Source organism: Strix aluco, chromosome 17 (assembly GCF_031877795.1).
Source record: "Strix aluco isolate bStrAlu1 chromosome 17, bStrAlu1.hap1, whole genome shotgun sequence".
In the NCBI taxonomy this organism is placed as follows: domain Eukaryota; kingdom Metazoa; phylum Chordata; class Aves; order Strigiformes; family Strigidae; genus Strix; species Strix aluco.
In genome coordinates, this window is record NC_133947.1 from 2,427,942 (window position 1) to 2,453,595 (window position 25,654).

The 25,654-nt window shown below is 42.4% G+C and overlaps 2 protein-coding genes across 13 annotated transcripts in view; both read left to right on the top strand.

Moving 5' to 3' along the window:
- The first annotated feature begins 356 nt into the window (after positions 1 to 356).
- PCMTD2 (protein-L-isoaspartate (D-aspartate) O-methyltransferase domain containing 2) lies at positions 357 to 13,316 on the top strand. 4 transcript variants are annotated; one of them, XM_074843417.1, is made up of 7 exons: positions 371 to 488; positions 1,310 to 1,877; positions 3,615 to 3,949; positions 5,222 to 5,324; positions 7,093 to 7,264; positions 8,224 to 8,347; positions 9,880 to 13,316. In XM_074843417.1, exons 3-7 carry the CDS (start codon positions 3,643 to 3,645, stop codon positions 10,260 to 10,262), a joined length of 1,089 nt encoding a protein of 362 aa, XP_074699518.1. In that variant the 5' UTR covers positions 371 to 488; positions 1,310 to 1,877; positions 3,615 to 3,642; the 3' UTR covers positions 10,263 to 13,316. The 4 variants fall into 4 exon arrangements, with proteins under 4 accessions (XP_074699517.1, XP_074699518.1, XP_074699519.1 ...); XM_074843418.1 differs by having other exon boundaries at positions 1,755 to 1,877; XM_074843416.1 differs by lacking the exon at positions 1,310 to 1,877 and having other exon boundaries at positions 357 to 488.
- Positions 13,317 to 13,461: 145 nt separating this feature from the next.
- The window catches only part of LOC141931381 (peroxidasin homolog), a 49,412-nt gene continuing 37,219 nt past the window's right edge, over positions 13,462 to 25,654 (top strand). For 6 of the 9 annotated variants that reach the window (XR_012625558.1, XM_074843407.1, XM_074843408.1 and 3 more), the window contains exon 1: positions 16,585 to 16,947. Coding sequence is in view for 8 of the 9 variants with exons in the window: in XM_074843407.1 (XP_074699508.1) it covers positions 16,784 to 16,947 (164 nt within the window). In the remaining variant the exon portion in view is untranslated. The other 3 variants (XM_074843410.1, XM_074843412.1, XM_074843411.1) reach the window with 3 other exon arrangements.

Consider the following 25,654-nt stretch of genomic DNA (forward strand, 5'->3'; position numbering starts at 1 on the left):
TGGCTCTTAGGAAGGATTTCTTTGCAGAAGGGGTTGTTGGGCGTTGGAATGGGCTGCCCAGGGCAGGGGGGGAGTCCCCATCCCTGGAGGGGTTGAAGAGTCGGGTTGACCCAGCGCTGAGGGATCTGGTGGAGTTGGGAACGGTCAGTGTGAGGTTCATGGTTGGACCGGAGGATCTTCAAGGGCTTTTCCAACCGAGATGGTTCTGTGTGATTCTGTCATGGAGCCCCCTCACCCCGTAGTGGTACAGTCTCCCCACCGCCCCGCGCTGGGTCTGTGTGGTACAGCCCAGGCAGCCCCCCCCGCCGGGCGGCAGTGGTACGCTCCCTGTCCCCCCCGCCGCGGCGGTGGTGGGCGCCGCGCAGGCGCAGTGGCGCGACCGGCGCTCAGCTGGGCAGTGTTTACAGCTCCGGAGCGCGGCGGGACGGCGGCGACGCCGGGCCCGGGAGGGGAGGGGAGCGGGTTGCACCGACCCACCCGCCGCTCAGGTACGGCTGGGGGGGTGAGGAGACCCTGTCCGCTGAGGTCCGGCCGGTCCCGGCTCGACTCGACCTCACCGGGCGGCTGCAGCAACACCCCTCCCCCCCGCCTCACCCCCCTTCCCCTCAGCCCCGGCCAGAGTCGCGCCGCCCCCTCAGGCCGCTGCCCCCCTCGGCTCTGCCCTGCGGCCTTCCCCCGGTAGCGGGGCTCCCGCCTCTGCTGGGGCTGCCCCGCCGGGGGGGTATGGCCCTTCTCCTGGCCTCTTCCTCGCCCCAACGCCGCCTCCCCGTCCGGGCGGCCTGCGCTCCCACACGGCCGCGCTGGGGCTGCGGGCTGGAGGCGGCGACGCTGTGTGGGGACCGGGGCCACCCAGGGGTAATTAAAGCGGGGGGAGGGAGATACCAACATCAGGCTTCCCTACACCTCCCTCCCACTCTTATCTCCGTCACTTTCCTCGGCAGCAGCCTGATAACGCAGGTAGTGACTGAGCTATATAGCGTGGGGCTTTTTAATTTGTTGTTTGAGAGGGTTACAAGGGATCGGGTTGAATGCTGTGCCAACTGTAACTTTTTTTTTTTTAATCGGTAAATAGTCTCACCTTTGTTATTCCTTCTGGAGCGTATTATGCCAGAGCAGGGATTACCCTGGAAATGTGTTGGGGTGAAGAATTGCATTTTTGTGCCTTGTGTATTGTTTTGAGCCTTCCCCTGTGGCATCTGCTGGTGTTTGCCTTGGAAGAAATTGCTTTAATTTCAGTGTTTGTTTCAGGCGTCTGAATGCAGCTTCTCACGTCAGACTTGTTTGTTTTTCTGTTTTGTTTTTCTTAAAGGGGAAGATGGCAACGTGCAATTGAAGGGATGTTTCAACACTAAAAGGCTGCTTGGTTTGATACCTGTGTTGTGATCAGCTAACAATCATAATTTTTGCATGTGAACTCTGTCCCTGTTCAGATTTGTGGAAATCTGTGCTTTACCTAGAAGTGTGAAAAGTGCAACTGGCCTAGTTATGGAGGGAGAGGATCTTGTTTTTAAAAGTTTGTTAAATCCTACTCACAGTCTTAGTTCCCACTTCCAATGGGAGAAGGGAAACAAAGCTGAATAAAGATGTGGAATTATGTGAAGAGGAATTTAAATGTCTGTGTTCTGGATATAAAACATGCATTTTGTTGAAAGTAGGCAAGGATCCAATAAAAGTGATCATTTCAGAAGTAACTGACACCTGTCACAACTTGGATATTCCTTGATCTCATTAGAAAAATGTCCTCCATCTTGTAGACCATGGAAGAGCTGTTGTTGATCATATAGCTGAGCTGAAACCAGGTCGGACCAGTTGTCCCAGTGAGGCTTGTGTACGTCAGAAAGAATTTGTTGGGGATCCAAAGTGAAACACTGTTAAAGGTGCAACTTTTTATTCATACTTTAAAGTTTAGATTTTTTTAGTAGCAAAAAGAGCTTAAGTGGAAGAAAGAAGCAAGCCTAAGAACAAACTAACACAAAAGAAAGTCAAGGGAATCCACACCCTCAGGGAAGAGAGTATTTTAATTCAGAATGTTATATAATGCATAGTGACCAAAGATATAAGCGAGCCTATATGTGCAGATTCAATTAGTTGTTGTGTATGTAAGAGGAGAAAAAAAAATCACATTGGCTGATGAACCCACCTAAGCCTTCAAATTGATGTGTTTTCATTGTGAAGTAGTAAAACACAATCACTTTTTGTAGAGAAAATGAAGGGGTAAGTATAGAAAGGAGAGGGGTGGCATTTTTTTAAGTTTTATTAGTGGTCTGAAGCTGGATTGATTGTGTTTGAGACATGAATGTATTAAAAACTGGCTTGAGTTCCCTGCCTAAGTATATCCTATTTTGTGTGTCTCTACAGGTAATCAGGATGGTATGTTATTTGAATAACTGTGAAATTTCCTTAGACTCCTGTATCTTTTCTTTGTTTCCTCTGAAAATGAAAGTGTATAATTTGCTCTTGCTGAATGTAACAAATAAACCCCAGCAATTTAGCTGTAGGCAGATCTTCTGATCCCAGGAATGAACTCTAAAGCTGCTGCTTCTGTGGTTGTTATTGTGAGCAGAGAAAGGCATTGTAAATAAATGCATTTTTAAAAAAATCATGTTGTGTTTTCTGAAAAGGATTTTTTTTTTTTTTTAGGATATGGGAAGGGAAGAAAAGCTAGATTAATTTTGAGTGATAAGTCCTTCTATGTTCTTCTCCCCCTATACCTTTTCCTTTAAAACCTATAGAAATTTTACTGCATGAAGCGTATAGCCATGCTTAGTGTAATGCACAGTCAAGGAAGGCGTCTGCTTTTCTTCACCACACCAACAGGCCTGAGCAAGTTGCTGGAGACAATCATGTCTGTGAGGTCAGACATGTTTGTAATTCATAAGTCTGTGTCACTGAAAAGTTTCCAAATTGGCTCATCTAGGACTTCAGAGGACCTAAGGAGTTCCCCAGGCTTCAGTGGAAATTCTCTCTGCAGTTGCTGTCTGTATCGTTAAGTGCTTTACTAATGGTGATGGCTCAAGGTACAAAGATGAGCTGTGTGAAAGTGCATTTGCTAAAGTAAGCAAGCTTGTACTCTGGGTCAGAGTTTTAACTGTGAAATCAGCATCCTGATGCATGTTCAAAGAAAATGTAACTTGAGATTTTTCTGGTTCTTGCTGCCTGTGTCTTAGTCTCTTAATTTCCCCTTGATACTATTAGAGATAGAAAGTCTGCGTGTGGCAAGAATTCTGACAGGCAAGCCAAACTTGCACTGTTGGTTGGATTTGCAGTGAAAAATGACCTATAAGCATAGGAGCTAGAATAATCCTTTATATAAAAGGGTTCAGTGGAAAAGCTGACATGCCAGTAAAATGTTGGTTGTGTTTGAAGACAGGCGTTGCACATTTAAATTGTCTATTGTGGTTTTCCCCACTAGTGTCAGGTACTAGATGCCAGATCTGCTGCATTTTGGTTTCCATTGTCTGACTGGGGGGTGGGGGTGCCGGTGGTAATGTTTTTCTGGTGCTTGTGGTCTGCAGAGTACCTAAAGGTCTGTCTTGGAGTACTTCATATACAGCAGCGTAATTCAGTGTTCAAGTGTGTGTTCTGTACCTCATCTTCCTTTATTATTCTTTTAGTTTTAGTGCTTAGAGAAAACTGTTGAAGATGGGAGGTGCAGTGAGTGCAGGAGAAGATAATGATGAATTAATTGATAACCTGAAGGAGGCACAATACATCCGGACAGAACTGGTGGAGCAGGCGTTCCGAGCCATTGATCGAGCAGATTACTACCTGGAGGAGTTCAAAGACAATGCCTACAAGGACCTGGCGTGGAAGCATGGAAATATTCATCTCTCAGCACCATGCATTTACTCTGAGGTGATGGAAGCTTTGGATCTGCAACCAGGGCTGTCATTTTTGAATCTTGGCAGTGGCACTGGTTATCTGAGTTCTATGGTTGGACTCATCTTGGGTAAATACCTTTTCAATCATGCTAACCCTTTATATTAGATTAAAAAAGGAAAAGTTTTGAAATTGGGAGTGAAGCATTCCTCAAGTAATGAAACTAAAAGGTAGCTCGGCAAGTAAAGAATGCATTAATCCAACTGGCCAGTTTGTTGGGATTCTTGCAACCTTCTCTCTGGAACTGGCTGGGATCCAGATTCCTGGGGCAGTTCAGAACAGGCAGCGATGCAATTGCAGAGGTGCCTGTAGTGGATTCCTGCAGGACTGGGCACAAACTTGGGTTTGCTGTCCCTTAAGAACCCAGCTCGTGTTTAAACTAGGGTTGAGCACATCTGCAGAAACCTGTGACTGCAGCTGCCCCGTGCCTTGTTTGTTTTTACACTGTGCTGTCTAGACTGAAACATGTTTGAGATCCAGTTTTGGTTCTCATCAACACAGAGGTGGGAATAGTCTCTGGAAAGCAGCTAGTGCATCAGAACTGGCTTTGTGACCACATCTGCAGTAGGTGCAAAGCATCAAAGTGCAATTATACGATTGCAATTTGCCCTTAAGTATTTCAGTCAGCGGTTGTGCTGCCAGGATAGATAGCAAATGATTATAGGGTATGTATTTTCCTTTTGTGGGGGTGTCAAGAATTTTAACTGCTGAATTGTTTGTCAGGATAGAGCCTCGCTCCCATCTCCCACTTGTGGTTTTCTGCTGGGTTGGTTGAGATTACCTAGGATGCCAATATGTAACTCCAGGGCTTTTGAATTTTTTTGAATTTTTGGAAAAGTTAACAAGTCATTTCTGAATAAAAAGTGTGAGTGCTGAACAACTTCTGTATTTTCCTATTGATTTTTTGCTGTTAATTGAGGTACAATGTATGGTGAACTGATTCCTTTGAGGAGAGTTTTAGCGTATCAGCAAGGGGGTATAAAAATAAATATTTTTTTTATGGATTTATTAAAACATGCAGGCTATTGTTCTGCACTGGAATTTTTTCCAGGTGGTCAGTTTTACAGCAGTAGTGTCAGTGTTTCCCTCCTACAGAGGAATTTCCTGCATAGTTAAGAGGAAACGATTCAAAACCAATTGTGCAAAACAGCCTCATTTGCTGCCAGAAATTGCAGGTATAGGGTTCCAGCTCCCATTGTAGTACTAAGATAGCTGACCCTACACAGGCTCTGTCTGATGCTCCAGGAGCAATCTGTTATAGGAAATAACCAGAACTATATTCAGTCCTGTTGGATTTTGTGTTGTTGCTCATTACCATTATCCTAGTGTTCTAAATTTGCAGGTCCTTTTGGTGTTAACCATGGTGTGGAGCTTCATTCCGATGTGATCGAATATGCGAAGCAGAAATTGGACTTCTTCATTAAAACAAGTGACAGCTTTGACAAGTAAGAACGTGGAATGCCCATTTGGATTCATTTTGTGCATTTGGCTTTAGTCCTGGCAGTTCGTGCTCCCATGTGGCAGCTCTGAATTCCGGGTAATCTTGAGGATTCTGGCTCCTTAGGTTTGCTGAGCTGCAGTGTGTGACCTTCGAAGCTGATGTGTATTGGGGGGAGTTTCACAAATTTTTGCAGTGTTTTTAATAGCAGTGCTGCTGTTGCAGAGCTTAAAGGAAGTTGAAGAAGGTTGCTTATTTTAAAACGCACTTGCAGGTAACAACTTGAAACTTGCAAGTAACAATAAATAGTTATGTTTGATCTGGGAATTATCAGAAGAATATGAACTGATTTCTGTGGTGGTGTAATATGTTTTATCCGAGAAGAAGAAAAATGGTGGTTTAAAATATGAAGGTAGTTTTATGATGATTAAGTTGGTACTAAAACTGCTTGGGGTTTGATTTATGTTCCTTAGAACCTCCATTTTGCTGCTGTCACAAGTAATAACTTTCCAGCGAGATAACCATTGCCAATAGTAACTTCAGCAATAAAAGTTGTAGCTGTCATATTTTTGGATCCAGCTCACAGTTTGGTCAAACAGGGAAGTAAAGCATCTCTGGATACCTGATAGTCCTCTTCTCGTGGGAGGAAGAAAATTAAAGTGTATTATATGCTGGAATTTAAGCTACTCAGCCCTGTGCTGTTACTGCTGTGCTGGAAAGCTGCTGATGACAGGGCTGTATTTTCTTGATGTTGGCAGCAGACTGAAAGTTTTCGGCACGGGTGGTGCTTGCACGTAGATGACGGGTTTTTTTCAGTCCCGTTGCTATTGTTTGAATAGGTGTTTTAAGGAAGTCTTTGTCTCCAGACAAATATAGTTATGGAGCAATAGTGAGCTGAATTCAGATATCAGCATGGCTGGAAAGTTGGCATTGCTGAGAGAAATGTCTGCTGGGTTATGCTGTTGGAACACGGTGTGCAGGAACTGTTAGCTGGCTGCTCTGAATGTCTAGCACGCTTTGCAAAAGCAGAAAGCTTCAGGAAGTGTTTAGGAATAAATTGGTGCTATATTGAGCTGCCTCTCAAGATACCAGTAGAAGAATGGATATGTTGTACAACTTCTATCAAAATCAGCCCTTAAATGTAGGGCTTAAAGCTTATGTAGTTTTGGAGCATGTAAGAAAACCAGAAGCATCATAGAGTCGTTTACTTTCCTTCTAAACTGAATCAGAAATGATACAGGCAAAAATTCTTTTTATGAAGGGTGAAATCACAGTTCTTTTGAAGCTAATGGCAAAATTTCCATTGGCTTCAGCAAAGCCTATTTCTGAAGTGTCAGGTGATAGTTCCCCACAACATCTGAAAACCATTTAAAAGCATTTGAAAATGCCAAAAAAACCCTGGTGTGGTCCTTAAAAGACCTTAACATTTGGAATTGCAGGTCTAATATTTATATTTGCATATTATAACTGGGTCAGCATCAGGTGACTAAAAATAGCTCGTGCTGAAAAGTTATATGCAAATGTGAAGTATGAAATTACGCATCCTTATCCTTTGGAGATTTAATCTGAATTCTCACCTCATTGTTCTGTGGTTTTGAGACTTCTAGCTGTGGTCTGTTCTGATTAATGTCTGGAATATATGGTCTTTGGAGGAGAAATCCTGTGAAACCTTTTTTCAAGTATTTTTCATTGTTGCATTTTTTTCAGAATCATGAAAAAAATGTCTTTGATAGAGTGTAATATTATTGTGTGATACACATCTTCTTCATTTTCAGATTTGAATTCTGTGAACCATCTTTTGTTACTGGCAATTGTTTAGAGATTTCTCCGGACTGTACTCAGTATGACCGTGTTTACTGTGGTGCTGGAGTGCAGAAGGAACATGAAGATTACATGAAGAACCTGTTGAAAGTCGGGGGAATTCTTGTCATGCCTCTAGAAGAGAAGGTTGAGTGCCTTTCTGCCCATGTTTTTCTTTCAGTTATTCTTAATTCTGATCTTGGTTTAGTCAGTAGCTCTTCCTTTAATTTGCCCTGCTTGTAGCAGGTTGAGGAAAGTATTAAGTGCACCAGTTTTCACTGAGTGGAATCTGAACTCTGCACACTTTGTAATATTTAAGAAATTCATAGTTCTACCAGTCTTTCGCAACATATTCTGATCTGTTGCTGTTAATTGCAGATTTACTTCCATGCTGCAGAAAAATGTCAGCAAGGCTTTGTTCTAGTTATATAAATCTAGTGTTGTACCTCATGGCAAAATACAAGATTTTACACCCTAACTGGCTTATGAAAGAGAGTGCAAGCTGTCCCTATCTACAAGCGTCAGTGGATCTTTTTTAGTAAAAAGCGAGTAGCCGCCCCATGTGCGAGCTCAAGATTATAATTCAGATTATTTTTTTGTGTAATAGCGCATTGTTTTAATGGTCTTGAATTTTGAGTTGTACGTATCTGACCTTTCACCTGTCAGGGTAGTTGAGATGAGCACAATGCAGTTTCTTCCCAGTCAGATGCTGTGCAGTGAGTTGGTGTAGGAGATTTGAGCTGGAACAGAAATCCAGTGATCTGCAGACTTCCTTCAAGAGTGAGTGTTCGTGGCTGACTGATGTGTTTTCTCAGTGGTCAGACATAGCTGTGCTGGCTCAGAATTGAGGAAAATCTGGGGAAGCAGGGTGACCCAAACTGCTCTTTTGTGACAGATGAAGTTACTTGGGGCTAATCCTGTAAGGAATTCTCAATTTTCTCAAAAAAAGACAGTGTTTCTCCTTATTACTTAACTTTTACTGTTGTAGCTTCTAGTACTTTAACCACTTGTCCAGGCAGAAAAGTTGTTTGTTCATTTTTTAAATTTTTTTTTTAAATCTACTGTGGTTCACAACAATGGACAGTAATCTCCTTGTTTTGGTTTAGTTGACTAAGATAACTCGTACTGGTCCTTCTGCCTGGGAGACCAAGAAGATTCTTGCTGTTTCTTTTGCTCCTTTGATTCAGCCTAACCACGCAGATTCAGGAAAATCAAGGCTTGTTCACTTGCGTGAGTACAGACATTCCTGAGTATGGGGGAGGTTTCTTCTGCTCTTTGGCTATAAGCTGCACCTTGCTTCCTTCGATGTAACATCCCTATGAATCCTTTCAACTGTTCCCTTCTCTGAACAGTTGTCTAAATCTTGTGTTGCATCCCAATCTATCATCGAGTATATCTGTGGAGACCTGGTGCAAGAGTCAGAATTGCATAAAATAGATTCAAAATGCAAATGATTTCATGTGAAACTGCACCTAAACTTTGTGGGATGTGTGGTGGGATTTTTGCACATGCAGACATGTGTTCCAGTCCTGAATTACATACTGTCGTGGTTCTCAGGCACTGTGCCATGGTGATGGAAAACACTCAAGCAGTACCTGTGAACAAATATTATATCTACTCAAAGGCTGTCACCGCCCAGCAATTCAGAATTATCCTGAACCTGGAATGCTTGAGGGATAGAGGTTGTGCAATTTTGGTTAGCTGTTTGAAATGCAGGTTGTACGCAGTGGCCTCAATCTTTAGATTAAGGCTCTGGTGTAGAGAGGCCTCTTAAGAACGCATGAAGATAGAGATACGTCCATAAAGAGATTAATCAGGCTTTGTTCTTATTCTGGAAAGGTGTCTTTGCATGACAAAAAGCAGCTCAGTAAGCAGTCCATGCAGTGCCATAAAGTCCATTAAGTGCATATTTCAGCATAGCTTTGTATGGTGGCTTTGTACGGAGACCTGCATATATATTACATGTCACTTTTGTCTGGTTCCTTCATTCAGGTCATAGAAAAGCTTGCTTGTCAGTAGAAGACAGGGTTTTTTTGATTGTTTCAATTTTAATTTATTTTAATACATGGATATGTGTGCATCAATGCATTTTTTTTCTTTATGCTGCATGAGTTATGTTGTGCCTTTATGGGCTGGCAGCAAATAACTGCAGAAGACAGAACAGTCTTCTAAACCATTAATGTGGGAGGTATTTTAATACAATAACTTATTGTATGCTTCTATAATTACTTTTACCAAATGGTTTCCAGCCTGTCTTCACCCACTAAGTCTGAAGCAGTTTTTGAAGAGCATAAATAGTACTTGTGTTTTATGAGTGAAGAACTTGGCAAAGCTGAAGTAACCTCACAATAGAAAAATGATTTTATGGAAGAGTTAAATAGACTTCAGGTCTAGTTATCTACAGTAGGAAAATACCTTTTTTGAAGTTATTAAACAGTCACAGTTTCAGTCACTGAGTCTGCATTCTTATAATCTTTAAGACGTGTATCTTAAAATAATTGTGAGGACTTGACATCAGAATATGAAACTCTTCTTTCATCCCATTCTTTTTCTTCAGTTAATGAGAGAAATGCGTAATTAAATTTTGTTTGGAAAGTTACAATACAGTTTATCTGAGTTGACAGGAGTTGAATAGAGCTGTTTTTGTAATCACAGCAGGGAATTCAAGTGGCCTGATTTAATTTGAGCAAATACAACTTTTCCTATGAGTACTCTTGCGGGGAGTTTCTCCATATCTGTTCATGGTTTTCGTTTTGTTTTAGCCCCAGTGGCTGTTCGCAGCCTCCAGGACCTGGCTCGCATAGCCATCCGAGGAACCATTAAAAAAATTATACACCAGGAAACAATGAGCAAAAATGGAAACGGGTTGAAGAACCCCCCAAGATTTAAACGAAGACGTGTGCGTCGCCGTCGCATGGAAACTATTGTTTTCTTGGACAAAGAGGTCTTCGCAAGTCGTATCTCCAACCCATCAGACGATAACAACAACAGCGAGGATATCGAGGATGAGACACGAGAAGAGGAAGAAACTAAACCCTCTGAACTAAAGCCAGATCCCCCTGTAAACTTTCTGAGAGAAAAGGTCTTGAGTCTGCCTTTGCCTGATCCCTTGAAATATTACCTGCTTTATTACCGGGAAAAGTAATTTCCTTCTTCTAGAAAGTGGGAAGTAGGCAGAAAATAAAGTACTACTTAGGGCTTGACAAATGTATACCACTTGCTTGCCTGCTAATATGACCACCCAAGGCAGTAGGCTAGCTGGGGAATGTGGCTGCTGTATACTTAAACATTATAGCTTTTTTGGGTTTCTTCTTTCTTCTCAGTTGTGTGCTATAGTTTTATCCTACAGCAGGGATTCCTTAGGAAGCAAGTTGGTGAAATGCTCAGCTGCTTATGGAAAGGAGGATCTAATTCCCTGAAACTAACTGCACAGAGATACTCTAAAAATCTCATGGCTGCTCTACCGAATTGCAGTTTTTAAATATTCTTAAGCAGTTCCCCAAAGACCTTTGCTGCCTGTGCGCTCTCCCACTAAACCTGCCATGTGTCTACCGTGGTGTGTGTTTAATGGAGGATGAAGATTATTAGTAAAAACTGACCTGGCTAATCTTGTTTCTTCCAGTAATCTGAAAAAGCACAACTTTTACAGAAAGGAAAGAATTTTTGGCATTACCCTTGTGGCATCCAGGTTTTGAATGAGAAGGAAAGCATCAGCTCCCCTTTGGTTGGTCTCAGTTTTACTTAAAAATTTATATATATAAAATTTTTCAGTAAAAGGTAAAAGTGTTTTACAGAATATTGGTTTTCTTAATGGGAAACACCTGTTCTAGTGAATTAGTCTGAGATGTAAAGCTGTGGTTTTAGGTTTTGGGTTTTGTTTTGTTTTTTTTTTAAAGTGAGGGAGGGAAGTGAAGAATTGCAAAGCTGATTAGCTTTGACAGGATGCTAGGGTAGACTGTTGTCTCTGGAAACGTTTACAGAGTAATTCTGAATGGGGAAGAGGGTAGAGAGGAGATGCGGAGCGGTGAGTTTGTGAAAACTGACTGTGAAAGCAGAATCTGTGGATTTTGCTGGTGTGTGAGATAACTTAATGTCTGCTGGGCTGAACGGAGTGAAGTGCAGAGCACTAGCCTGAGTGGAGTGGCTTCTGTCCTGGTAAATCAGCCAAATGTAGTTTTGTGGAGGGTGTGTAGAACCTGAAAACAGTCTAGAAAGCCAAATTGATGCAGTTCTTAAGTGTTCCTCTGTGTGCGCCTGTGCTGTAGCAAGGTGGCCAGAATATAACTTGTGTACACACGGTCCACGTGCGGTAGGTGGAATGAAGTTGATCGTCTTGGTAGGTTATTTTATTCCTGCAACAATTAAGTAGATGATTTAACAGGCTCATACAGAAGGACTTTACGCTCTGCAGTTTGGTGGATGTGAGCTCTAATTTTTATTCCTGAGTCTTCCTGTAATGGTGATGGAAAGAGATACCATGTTTAGAAGGGGAAGTTTACTTGGATCAGCCTGTTTGAAAAATCTGCCTAAACTGGTAAAGGCTGGAAAGAAACCCTTGAGCTTGTATTGATGTGAAATACTCCTAAAGCTGGGGGGGTTTTCTTTGAAAAACCCCCTCTCAGTAGGTGATGAAGCTGTGTTAAGGCATTGCCCCATCAGAAGCACTTAAGTTGGTATCATGTTGGTATCTTTTTTTTTTAATGCTGTTTCCTCATTTTCTGAGGAGGAATGAATGAAGACTGTCTTGCCAAAAATACGCTGGGTTTTCGGTTAATGGTACTGAGTTGCACAACTTAACGATAAATACTCTTTTGAAGTTCTGTGCGGCTTTGAAAAAAAACGGATAACTCTTGTATGTCTAAGCCCAAGGTGGAGAACTCTTCCTTGCCTAAGAGGCTTTTTGAATATCTTTGAGAATATCATCTGATAATACAGTGTCATGTGGCCACTGGCACGTACCACGGTTGCAGGCTGTGTTTTGCCTCTGGTTTCCTAAGTATTTGCTTCTGGTCTAAATGGTACCCCAAGCTGTCTTGCTCCTGCAGATTTTTATTTCTTTATTTTAAATGGGGCAGTTCTGTGGCCACTGAGCTGATGGTTTCCTGTAAACGGTCAAGTACCCATCTTGTAATTCTGGCAACTACAATGAATTTCTTTTTACAAATGAAAATCCTGAAAATGGTGGTAAATAGAAGGTTAATAGAACCTACAAGTAATATTTCTCTGTGCTTCCCCAAAGGCAGGGGGATTCCCCAAGTACCCCTGTATTTGTGAGGCACTTCTGCTTAGTAGCTGTCACACCAGGTATGTGCCTTTCTGTATTGTGGCACAATTTCCATACCCTTACATAGTACAGGGTGCCTCCTCCTTTTGGCTACCAGGTCAATCTTCAGTTTGTTAATTACAAAACTTCTTTTAAAGAAGTTGCTTTAAAAAAAGACAATAAACTTCAGGTTTGTATTAGTAGGCCTTGCTGAGATTCTGTTAAAGCTGACCAGTTGAGGGAGAATTATCTTTCATTTATCCCTGGTTAATTTTGTCCCCATCCCACCCCCTGTTGTAAAAGATACTTTATCAGATTTTTCACCAGATTTGCCTTTTTTTATTACATTTGCTGGATTTTTGTAGCTTTCTATAAGATGCATAAAATACTGCTATTTTTCCTGGATAAGGTTGAATAAATAAATATATATACAGGAAATCTATGTTCTAGGTTGTCAAGTGGTCCCCTTGTCCAAAAACCCACAGATCCAAACAAATACATAGTGGAAATTTTATGTGTAATATAATTGTGAAATAGTATTGCTTATAGCCTGTAAATGAAGGGGAACTGTAAATACCTTTTCCCTGTGCACAAGCACTTGCACTGTAGTTTTGTATGCATTTCTAATAGAGTAATTGTAGCATAACTGTTTTTGTATAGTCTGTAAACCGTCTAGGATTTTACCTGCTTTGTTTCCTTTTGTGTTCTGAGTAGTCTTCAATTGTATGTGACTCCTTTTAGGTTTCGATACTGCAGTAAATTTGCAAAAAGAAATGAACTTCAAGCTGCTTTGATCATTAGTGTGTAAGTTGAAAAATCTGTGTGTAGAAACTAGAGTTAAATTGGCCTGAGGCATGCAAGTGTTATGCAATTTAAACTTTATTAATAAGTGTTTCTGTATCAATAAATTCAGTAAAGACTTTTTAGCCTTCTTAACATGGCTTTGCATCATGTTGTGATTAGAATACTTTGTAGATAAGTACTTATTTCCATAATTGAAGGTTAAGACACTAGAACACTAGAAAAAGCTCTTAATAATATGGTGCAGGTGCATAGTTTTAGATGAACTCCTCAGAATATAATCTCTCAACAGAAACCTGCCCAGCTGATGATTTTTAAACCTTTTTGTAAGGGAGTTGTGCAAGATGTATTTTGGAATTAGCACACACAGAACTGATCTAGATTTAATGTATCAGAATGGTTCAAGAGAGAATTCACTTACCTGGCTGTTAGACCTGTAGACAACAGATACCAAGAGGTCACTTAGTCCATTTCTGTACTTCAAGGAATTGCCTAAACCAAACACATCAGGAGTTTAATGCATTCTGAACTGCAACTCCCCTCTTGTCTCCTGTGCTCTGTTTCAGTGCTTAATTAATGCAGATTTTTAAGAGCTGGTGTTCAAGGCTTCCATTTCACTAGTATTGAGAATAATATTTTGGCTTCAGCTTTAATAGGAAACTGATCATAACAGCAAATACAGCTGTTGCTAATTAAATGTTTCTGTTAACCTTTATTCCACAGGATAATTACCTGTAGTCTGTGTTTCTTCCTGTCATCTGTGTGTATGATGGATGTCCTTTTACCAACTATAACATGAGACTAGTTCAGTGTTAATGTTTTCCTTCACGTGATGCTTGCTGAAGAAAAATCCGTTTCTGCTTTGGAAAGCTGGATGTGTCGTGCAAATGGTATCAAGTAAATTCAATTTGTCAGATAATGTTTGTTTACTTCATAGTAAAACATACAACAGCACAGTTCCCTGGGAAGTAGTGACGAGCTCCTCGGGGGACCTGCTCTAATGAAATCTTTATACTGGGGCAGAAGTGATAGTTAAAAATAAAACAAAGAAGGGTGGGGGGAAAAAAACACCCGCGTGTGAAAACCAAACTTCCTTGCATTCTGATGGTGTGAAAAAGTCTGTCTAGCAGAGGCTGGAAATGCTTAAGATGGGACACAGGTGTTAACTTTCATTCCTGTTGCTTAGGAGTGAATTTTTGGTTCTTGTTCAGAGCTGCACTCTCCCTTTTAAACAATTTGTCATGTTGATGGAAAATAAGATAAATTAATGCAAGAGTAAGGGAACTGTGATTGCTAGCGTTTCATAACATCTCCCAAACATCCCATTTGTCATGAGGGGGAGATAAGCGAGGTGGAAGAGGTGTGTTTCAAATTCAAGTGAAGATCTGCTTCTAAGTAAATGTATCGGTTGCAGAACTTGCCTTTTTGACTCAAATTACTCCCTGTTGTATGGCCACTGTTAAATCTGCTGACTTGGCTAAAGAGCCCATTCCCAAAAAGTAATAGACAAATACCCATCACTCCTTCCAGAAGCTGCCCAGCCTGGTGCTGAAATAAGATGCCACCTATAGAAACATGACCGATGCCTAGCCCAGATCTCTTGTTTGCAATATAAATAAAACTCGAAAGGATTTTTATTTTGCAGATGGTTGGTTACAAGCTCAGAGTTTATTCACTGAGATGTAACTGGAGGCTGAAGGCAGAAGCCTTGTATTTGTCAAGTGGCTGGAGGTGCTAGGGAAGGTGGTGATGACTTTCCTAAATACTGAAGCATGGTTTGAAGAGAGCATTTATGTTTTTCTTAGAGATACTTCTTTACAGAGCAGCTCCTAAGTAGCTGTGTTCCCCTGTCCTAGTAGAGTTCACTGTGTTTTGGAGAGATGATATCGGGGAGCGATCAGGCTGGAAGAGCGTACGACTGACGTCTTGAAGACTTTGACGTAACCTGTGTTGTCTTCTCCGATGCACATGAAGGATACACTAATGCGCTTCTCAAATTGAAATGAAAAGCTGTCATTCACCTGGAGCAATCTGCTCTCGGTTGCCGATGGTTATATAAAGCCTGAAGCAGCTCATTTAGCCTTTCACAACCTTTTTTTGTAGGAAAGGGTTGGGTGGCCACTAGAGGACACTCTGCTCAAAACCATGAGCTGGGCCCACCGGTGGAGTGGGGAGGACTTCAGCGAACTTAGATTTCAAAGTGATGTCAGGGCAAACAAACAACAGATTGCCTTAGGACTAGATGCAGAAAACCTGCAGTGCAATGCCCTTTTAGAGCTGGAAAAAAAAATACAGCTTTTACCATCTGTGACATGAAATTTGTACGTGAAACCCCGAAACCCAACACTTTCTCCCCAAATGCTCAAGTGACAACGAATCTGAAGAAGAGAACCGGGGAGGTTTAAATGTCACTCTTGTTAAGTAATGTTTTGTCATGTTAATTATATGGTAGTTTACAGTATAAAGCAGGTGTGAAGGTTGATGGGAAACTTTCATTTTATCTTCCAGGTAATGTGGAATGGTGCCATGTTTGGAATCCCTCAAGTACCTTTTTATCCTCATGAGCGTAAATGCTGCACACTCATGCTAAACCCACACATTTAGGACCTTGTGCAGTAATAACTTAAAACCTAAAGATGAGCTGTTTTCACTCTTAAGTTTCTTTATAACAGTAAAAGGTGATTAATTCAACTGGAAACAAGTCCTCCCCTTTGCATCTCAAATTTTATCATCCAATGGGAGCAACAAACTGAGGTCTGCACTTCCTACAGTTCAAACTCAGTTGATTTCATTGTTTCTTTCTCTCTTCACCCCACAATTACCTTTAATTTCTCCAAAATCCTGACATTTTTCCAAATTACATCCTTGTAGAAAGAAATTATATTGGCTAAAATGTCTTTGAAATGAATCAGTTTCTACTCTGCCTAAGAAACTTTACAGAATGCATGCAATCAGGTTTTTTTGGTCTTTATTTGCAGGTTCTTTATCTCTGTTAGTGATCTCCCTTTTAAACTCGCTTACCTGTAGTATCCCACGCTCCTGTCAAACGGTTGGAAACGTATTTTTGCTGGATGTTGTAACTACATGTAATAAGAGACAGCCTCTACCCTAAAAGCCTTACTGCCGGATACATTTGACAGGCTGTTAGATAAGAAGCTATCCTTAGTTTGCAGAGAGTGTGCTAAGGCAAAAATTGACATAAAAAACTTGACCCTGGGCCATCTGCATCGTAGCTCAGCCCTGGAGGCACACGGTCATTTTTTGGTTGTTGTCCATGAAGGTGCTTTCTGCGTACTTTCAGATAAATGCCTCAGGAGGAGGTGGAGTTAACTTGCTGTTCAAAATGAGAAACAAGGTAAAAATAAATCAAAATTAAGAATTTGTATTTTAGCACCACAATTAAAGAGGGGTGGGAACAGTCTGATCTTCAGTGATGTACATAATGGCAGAGAGGGTGGGCGGTTGGACTGTCAAACTGCCTTAATTTAATTGCAAACACATGCTGATGAGTCCCCTCCTCCTGGACCTCAGGGCTGGGAAACTTTTTTTTTTGTCAGCTCCCTGCAGTTCAGAATTGAGGCAAATACACTCCAGCAAACACCATGCTGATCAAATCTTCAGCTCTTCGAGGCTTTTTGTGTTTTCTCCTCTTGCCTAGCTTCTCCTGCTCCTGCCCTAGTCGCTGCCTGTGCTTCAGGACTACAGTAAGATGCATGCATCTGATGTTGGAAACCATCCCCGATATCCCACCCCAGACAAACATACTGTGAGTAACCATTTCATTTTACTGCCTTTCTTACCTGCTTGGTCTTTAGAAAGAAGAAAGAAAAAGTCAAGGCCAAAGGCATGCTTTTTACCCTCCTCCTTTTTTTCTGCAAATTGCCTACATCACAAACTCATGCTTTTAAAGAACAAAACAGAAACTGCTTATTTTAGCGTCAGTTAATTGTTAACAGGACAATCAAGGGAAATGAAAAATTGAGTAAGAATAATGCTAAGGCAGTCACTGGAAGATAGTTTTGAAGAATCAAAGGTCACAAATGTTAAACTGAGCTTATAGAAAGGTACACAGTTTACATTTGAGAAGGCTTTGTATATGGGTATAGGGGGGAGAGAGGAAATACAGCAGTTCAGGCTTTTGTCTCTACTGAAACAAACACTTTTCTAATACATACAACACCATTTCTTCCCTAAACTTTACTGGTTTTCCAGTTTCTATCTGAAGTGTACAAACCAAACTTCAGGCTTCTTTGGAAAGCAACAATTGTGGTAACTCACAGATTCCTTGAGAAATAAAGTACCTGTTGGTGAGGGAGCTGCTGGCTGAGCCCATTCGAATAGAAAAGGTGGAGGGAAAGGGCATGTAACGCTTGGAGACTCCTCAACAGCTCTTACCAGGAGATCCGGAAGAGCACTTCCCTGTGATTCTAAACTAATCCTAAACGTAAAGGTGGCTTTAAGATGCAGTGGCATGTGACTAAATACTTCCCTTTGTGCCACTCAGCTGATCCCTTCGTTTGGAGACCTATTTTGTAAGTAGTAGGAAAGACCTGTCAAAAATTTATCTTTGTACTCATCCTCCTTAAACTGCTGCTAGTTGTAAAACTTTTTCAACACTAATTTGAGAAGCTTTTCCCTGTGCCTGTAACAAACCAAATTTGGTCTCAGCCAGAACATCTATACCAGCATTTGTCCTGTAAACATCTCTCTAATATTGCTAATGCGTTTTTCTGCTGGCAGCCTAAGGAACACAGTGTGGGCAGGATGCTGCCATTGTAATTGCTGCCATCCAGATTGGCTTTGGTGGATGAACACCACAGAGGTTTTCTGGCATTGGTGGCACACAGGGAAATGTCTACACTTGCTACAGCTGCCAAAGCTACATTCTTGGAGAAGCTGTTTGCAGCTGGACTGCTGGGGAGTCACCGTGACATGGGGCAGGTCAGAAGCTGGACTTGCTCTCTCCCTAGGCTGATGATGGAGTGGTTATTCCATAGTGTGAAAAACTGGTCAGTGCTGGTTGGCTTGGTGCAAACTGTCTGGGTAGAGGTTATCTGCTCTACAGCAGCTTGCAGAGTCTGGCTCTCCAAATGGTCACCAAACTTTTTTCCCCCCCTGTATCCTGAAATATTAAAATATTTTTAAATACCCTTATACTGTTTAATTTTAGCAGATTAACTTGTTTCTCTTTGTTTAAACATTGATCATTATTGGGGGAAATGTTTGTTCTGTTGGCTGAACTGAGGTATTTCTGAGCTTAGTGGAGCTTAATTTCTGATCTCTGAAATGAGGCAACATTTACCGTCACACTGGATAGCCTGAGTGTGTTTCTGGTAGTGATTCTGTGAGTGCAGAGGGAGGGAAATTTACTGTGGTCACCAACTTTTTTTCATTACTGGAATGATGTATTTCCAAATGCCCTCTGGCAACAGTACACTTCATTCCCTGTGCTGCAGGGGGCAAAACCTAACTCTGATCCATGGCTTGTCCTTGCAGCTTCAGTAAAATTCCAGGTAGTGTCTTGCTGTAATGTAGGTGGCATTGATTTGTCTGTAAAACTCAATCTAGAAAGGTGACCAGATTCTCCAGTGCAGTGTATACAGTCACCCTAATTCCCTCTTCCCTGCTCTAACTGGTTTGCATGCACACTGCTTGTAAATGCTCTGTGTTTTGCCTGCTTAACCATTTGGAAAGCTGGTTTATTTAGTTTAACATGATAACCACAACCTTGGATGGGAAACTGGGTTTTTAAACATTAACTAAGTGGTATAGGTACAAGATACAGAAGTAGTAATATTCCAAAATGAGATGACTGTCCTTATAGATCAGTATTTTTAAAGGAGATTTATCTGGCTTATTCTCTTTTAATACTGTCTGTATAATTATAAGGAAAACCCATACAGATGAGCAGAGATCTCCATAGATATAAGACATATGAGCCTGGTAAGTGTTCTCTGTTGGCAGATCATGTGCCTTTGTGTGGTGAAAAATCCTGACTTTCTGGCTATCTTGAAGATCTAATGTATGTAAATCCATTTGCTAGCCAGCATCCCATTGTATCTGTTATAAATAACATCTGAATAATTAAACTTTTTTTTAATTGTGAAGGATCAAAGAATGCCTCTTAACCAAGCCCTTGACTACTCCAGCTTTTTGGTATGTTAATCTTTCTCCTGAGAGGACCGTTGTGTCAGAGTGAACATTCAGAATTATAGCAAGAATAGTCTTGATCATGGAGTTATTCTGAGTAGAAAATGTGGGATTGTGATATTTTCCACATTTGCCCTTTGGTATGAATAGGATCAAGCCTGTGACTGCAGATACAAACACCGATCCCAGGCCCCGGCTTGGTTCCCTCGCAGAACAGCTGCAGTTTCCAGATGGAGTTTGCTTTGAAGTTGGGAGTTTGGGACTTTCTGACCTCCGTGACTCTGTGCCACCCTCTCTCCAACAATCCTTGAAGAGTGGGGAAGTCTTCTAGCCGGCACATGCTGTGCTTCAACAAGCCCCGTTGGCAGATGGCCCCCTCGGGGCTGTAGCCAGCTGGCGTAACTTAGAGCAGCCCATAGCCTTCTCTGAGCGATGCTGGGATTGGCATGGAACCAGTTCCAGGATTGATGAGCTGTTTCTGGCTCCTCTTTGGTTGCCATTTCCCTCCTCCCTTCCCAATCCCAGCTGGGTGCAGCTGAGGATCTGGCCCAATGTCTGGTTTTAGCAATAGACTATTTATCTTTGGTAATGAAATCTGTTCGTTTTACCCTGAGCAGAGAATAGGATGGCAGGAATGGCTACACGTGTACAGATAAGTAAGCTATAAAAATTCATGGTGTATAACTGCAAACGTATTTTGGCTGCTGTCTGTTCAACTGGAACATGATTATCCAGATGTGATCTGCTGGTTACCGCTGGGATTCAAGCAGTTCTCTTAGCCAGCAGCCCAAAGAAGGGAACAGCTGTGAAACATACACTCAGAAAATTTCAATAGGTCTTTAACCTTCTAAGTCATTTGTTCTACAGTGTGACATTTAAAACAATAAACTTTGAAACGTGTGGGCATGAGGAGAAGAAATCCATGGAAAGAAGTTCCCCTCTGGCTGGCAGCTAATGGATTGCAATCCAATTATCCATGGGTTATTCTCCTTTCTGCATTATGCATAGCACATAATGAATGAGTACTTCTAGAGGAACATAGCTGAGGGCACAGGCAAAGGCAGCACAGTATCTGGGATCTGAACTCGTTGCTGGCACGAACTGAAAGTGACCCAGTTGTTCACAGACCTGGTTGCTAATTGGGCACCGTAAGCACGTCCAGCTTGACAAGTTTTTTTCCCCTTTGTCGTTGTGCTGCTTGTTTGGTGGCCGCTCGGTCCCTTTCTTCCTCCCGCAGGTCCTTACGCTGCAGTAGGGAAGCTGTAGTAGGACAGGGTGTAGCTCTCTTAGTCTTAAGGAGCATAGTTTTGAGAAGGAACTTTATACATTTGTTGGGGAAAGGTTTACTGAGCAAATGAGTTCTTGGAAACGCTGCTCCCTTTGTGGTCTCTGTCGTGCGCTTTGGGTTGAAGAATGGATTACTCATTTCCTCCGTGTGTGATAGTCTTATACGCAGCCATGAAACGCACACCCACACATTCTGGATGTGCCAGGTGTGATCTCTTTCTGACTTCTTTCACTGTAGTATTTAATCCTCATTAAACCTTTTAGAAGTGACCAAAATCTTCTGTATGTTCTGTTTATAGAAGTCCCTTCATCGGAAGGAAAATGGGGAGGGAAGGTATTTAAAACATATTTTCCTTCCTAGAAACATTCCAGCATCTTTTGATGAAAACATCCTTACTCTTGAGATTGTAGCTACCTTCAGGGGTTTAGAAATCCTGCCTTCACTGAACTTCACAGTGCCTCATCAACTGGTTCCCACTTGAGTATTTGCATTTTCATTGACCTCACCGCATCCTTCTCCCCATAGGTCCACCAGGATTTTTTCCTGTGCTCCTTAAGGAGAAGGCAGTATTTTATGGTGAAAGAATATGTGTGTATTCTGGGTAAAGACTTAAATGGTCACGCTCTTAAAAAAGAAAAAGGCTAACACTTACACTACGTGAGACTTGATACTAAAGAGTGCCCCAGCAGTTCATTTAAGCTGGCATGGTGCTAGTGCTTCTTGGGCTCCATGAAAAGGATATATATATATCTATATATCTATCTTTACACACTGAAATTTTCTTTTACTCCCTCCAGATCAGGGTCAGAACACAGTTCAGCAGGAGGGAAAGTTGTCTTCATTTGATGTGGGCGATATCTTGAATAGATGGTACAAAGGAAATATGGTCCTTGCTGACATGAACGTCCAAGAATAGACATAGCTAGTTTGATTAGGATCAGACCCTAATCTCCATCCATGTTAATATAAATAATAGCTCAAATTATCTAAGATTGATGAGGTCAACAGCTTGCTCTGTAATCTCCCTACTTGAATATGTGTCCAGGAACAAACCTATGTTTGGGAGATATTTCTCAGGCCTGCCCTTCCTGGCAAGAGCTAAAGGGATGCCCTGTGGCAGGAGATGAGCTGCTTCCACCAGGGATGAAGCTCCAGCAGACCCCTGACACTGCCTTCGGGGCCAGGCTCTGCAGTGCACATTCACACCAGCTCACGTGCACAGAAAAGGTGGGATCAAACCAGCTCGGTGTGTTGACTGCTGACGCAGAGGGAGCCCTTTTGAAAATCTGACCCCTATTTGTGGGAGCTGAAATCTTAAAAAGCTGGTTTCAGGAATGCCTGTGGTAATTTCTTAATTAAGGTCTAGTGTGCCCATCCCTAAAACTTCAGAATGTAAGCAGTGTTGCAGTGCAACAGAGAACAACAGCCTGTTCTGCAGCATGAGGCTCTCTGCATCTCTTGCTCTTCAGTGTTTCTGTATAATCTCGTTTACACGTATTTCCATGCTGAACATCTTTTCCTTCCAGTTCACTCTTTGAACAGTCAAATCTTGATGTCTTAAGCTGGTACGCCCCGAAATAGCCAGGACTTGGAAAAACCCCCAGCCTTGAGCCTCCCTGCAGTCTCCTCATCTGTCTAGCAGAGATGGCAACGCTCAGCTGTCCATGTAAGGATTCGGAGATGAAGGCTGTCATTTATTAAAGCCATTTGGGGAGTCGTGTGTGAGAGGGACGTTCCTGAGTTGGGGAGCTGATGACAGTGAGTCTGGAAGACTTCATTTCCATCTCAGCAAGGCTGTTTTCCCTTCCTGCCAGGACTGGAGCTGTTTGGCAGGATGGGGGAACCTGCAGAGCCAACTCCAATGTTCTGCGTATAAGTAAGAGGAACAAGCATCTTTCTGATAAATGTTCTGGCTCTTCTTATATATGGGAAACTTGACTTAAAAATTGCATTTAGGATGCCTTTCGCATCCTCCCTTCCCCAGGAAACACTGGAAGGAATCTCAGTGTCTTATCTCTATTTGTAAAACCATCTTTACTCTCTGTGTCTTTGTTGATAATGATTGGGTGGCTGGCACTTACTCAACCAGTTCTGGGTGAAATGGTCCAGAACTCTCAGCATCACTGCTGTGCACAACGTTTTGAACACAAAAGATGCTTCAGTGCAACAAACCCAGTAATTTCCATGGAACTGCAGTAAAATACCTCTTGTAGCTAATTATCTGCTTAGTTAACACAGTAATACATGATTCTGTAAAAGCCTAAATAGATTAAACAGAAGTGGAAGTTTCTTGTAAAAGCCATTGATTGCTTTATATGCTAATCACTGATAATTATTTAACACAACGCTTTCAGGAATTATTGTTCTAATAGCAGCTGGGAGGATCAGAAAGATTCAAGTGTCATTCTGTAAAGGCCTGTTTCCCCATCTGTTGCAAATTCTGACATTCTTGGGAAGCCTCTGCGATGGGGTTAAGAGTTCCCAGATTCAGAAAAGGTGAGATATTTCAAGAGCAGATCCTAGATGATCCACGTGTTCCAGCCCAGTTTCCTGTCAGAGCTACGCTGCTTTGGCACGAGGGTTTGGTGAGATTTTCTGTGGAGCCGGTGTTGTCCAGAGGGATCAGTGTTGATGGAGGACAGCTGCTGTCCCGGGCCTGCAGCGTGCGGGCGTGTGTGAGGGCAGAAGAGGACCTGGGAGAGGACCTTTAGCAGCAGCTGTCCCCTCTGTTCCTTACAGAAACGTACCTTGTAATGCCAGACTGTTGGCCTTGAAAACATGGGGAAGAGTTAAATCACAAAAATCACAAGGGATTATTTCCCTCCCTGCCCCATTTTGCAAATTCCAAGGTGGAAAGCATCAGGCGGGAGTGAGGGAGCCCAGCTGTGGGTGCACACAGCAGCTGGAACGGGCTGGCACGGGAGAAGCTCTGTGGTGGGTTCCTGTAAAAAGCACACTTGTTAGTGAAAAGAAACGTAAGGTTTCCAGAGTGAGTGCCCTGGGAATAGAGAGAAACGAGCGTTTCTGTGTAAGAGGGGACAAACTCTGTAGGGAACGTTCTCAACAGGTAAACCAGGAATTTCCCAGTGCAGCCCTACGTGGTGTTCATTACCAACTGAGCTTCAGGGTAAGGCAAGGGCTGGAGAAAAAACACTATGGATGAGCCAGAGTATTGGGATTCTTTTAATGTGTTAGTAAGGAGGAAGATGTGGGTTCCCCTGTGTCTCCAGGGACTTTCTTTGCTGTGTAGGGACATCCACACTGGTGTCTTCTTACTGGTACAGGTTGCAGAATAGTCTAGTCCATCCTTCTGCCTCCAGGCAGGATCTATCCACCTAAACCATATGTGGCTCATGTCTGTCTCGCCTGCAGTCCACCTGAGTGTTTTATTCGCCTTGCTATTTAAGATATTTTTTTAAAAAATCTGAATCTGCAGTTTTAGTCAGTGACTCTCTTCTCTTTTCTATTTGTAGCAATGTTCTCACATAGTTATTGTATCTATGGCTAAATAAGCCGTTTCAGTTCTTCTCCTTGTCATGTTTTCTAGACTTCAGATCATTTTCATTGCTTTCCTCTGGATTCTCTCCAGTTAATTCACATCATTTCTTGCACTGAAGTGCTCAGAGTAGGCATGCACTGTTTCAGTTCCCTTTTTTGTCTGTGGGGAATGCTGTTGCCTGTGTGTGATGGAGAGCAAACCGGAGAGTGAGCTTCCCAAAGGCGTGCAAAGACAGCTGGGGTCCAGAGAATCATTTGAAGGTCTTATCTGGAACAGAAAACAGAAGAAAAATCAAGATGCTTCATTAAAATAATAAGCTGAGTTTTATTATATGCTCCTTGGGGATAGTAGAGGGGAAAAGTTCCTGCATGAAACCAGACCCCCATTGCTAGCTCAGCAGTGGGAGCTCTCAGGAGGCCTCTCTCCATCCATGTCCTTTCGGCAGCAGGAGCGCTGCTGAGAGACGGTCCGGCCACGCGACAGCGTGAGGCCTCTCTTAGCGACGCGGGGTCGCTCCTGCCAGGCCCTGCAGCCCAGGTTTGATCTCACAGGTGAAGAAACCCACTGCCTGGGAGGTCAGACGGGCTTAGGGAGCTCGAGACCAGGCGCAGACTTCCACAGCGCCATTTCCAAGGAGTCATTTCTGGCAAGGAACCAATAGTGAAAACAACCCTGGGAGTGGAGGAGCTTGTGTTTTTATTTTTCTGGGTTTTCAGAGGTGTTTTCAGTCACCTGTGGTTCTGGGTTTTGCTTTTTGTTTCAGCTGTGGAAGCCGCACACTTATGTGTGAATGCTGGGGTGTGAAGGATCGCAGTTGTCTTTGTTCATTAAAATAATCTTCCCCCCCTCCTCCCCACCTGCAGCCTGTGACCCAAAGTGGTATTTTACACTTCACTGCCTGCTTCCCACTGCCTTCCATGAGCATTGACAGCTTCAGCTCTGACCCCTGTGTATTTCTTCCACTTATTTGTTATGTTCCCTATTACCTGTAGCCAGCTGCCTGGACTAATTACACAGCTCTTTACAGCCCCCTGGGGCAGGCAGAGTTGGTGTCTGTGCATTACAGTGTATAAATCAAGTTTGCATTTCTTCACCTTTTTTCATGGTCTAGTCTTTCCTCATTTCCTTTCAACGAGGCCGTGGAGAGTAGTCAGTGTGTTGTGCTATCACCTTTGCCAACGTTTAATTGTATTTGGCTTTATGGTGTCAGCCATCGCCTTGAAAAATCCGTGCAGATACCTTCAAATTCACATCATCAGGGAAGAGGGATATGTAACACCTTCCAACAAGAAGAGCAAGAAATGCGTGTTCAAAGCAATGCAAGTAAAGCCAAACACACCAGAAAACGTCAAGTTACTGTTAAAAACTGCAATTCTAAAGGGTGATCCTTCGGGACTGCAGTTTGCAGTGGACAAATGGTGCCTGTAAGTTACGATTCCAACACTTCTTTTGAAATATTGAAGCTATGTTCCTTCCTGCCCTCTAACTCTTCTCTGTGCAATACTTACTGCTAAGAAAGGGGAGAGACTTTTCACC

Bases quoted from the DNA above. Each gene is read 5' to 3' on its own strand.
- PCMTD2 (XM_074843416.1), top strand. From the start codon at position 3,643: ATGGGAGGTGCAGTGAGTGCAGGAGAAGATAATGATGAATTAATTGAT. The intron at 5,325-7,092 runs GTAAGAACGTGG...CTTCATTTTCAG, and splicing joins ACAAGTGACAGCTTTGACAA to ATTTGAATTCTGTGAACCAT. The intron at 7,265-8,223 runs GTTGAGTGCCTT...GTTTTGGTTTAG, and splicing joins TCATGCCTCTAGAAGAGAAG to TTGACTAAGATAACTCGTAC.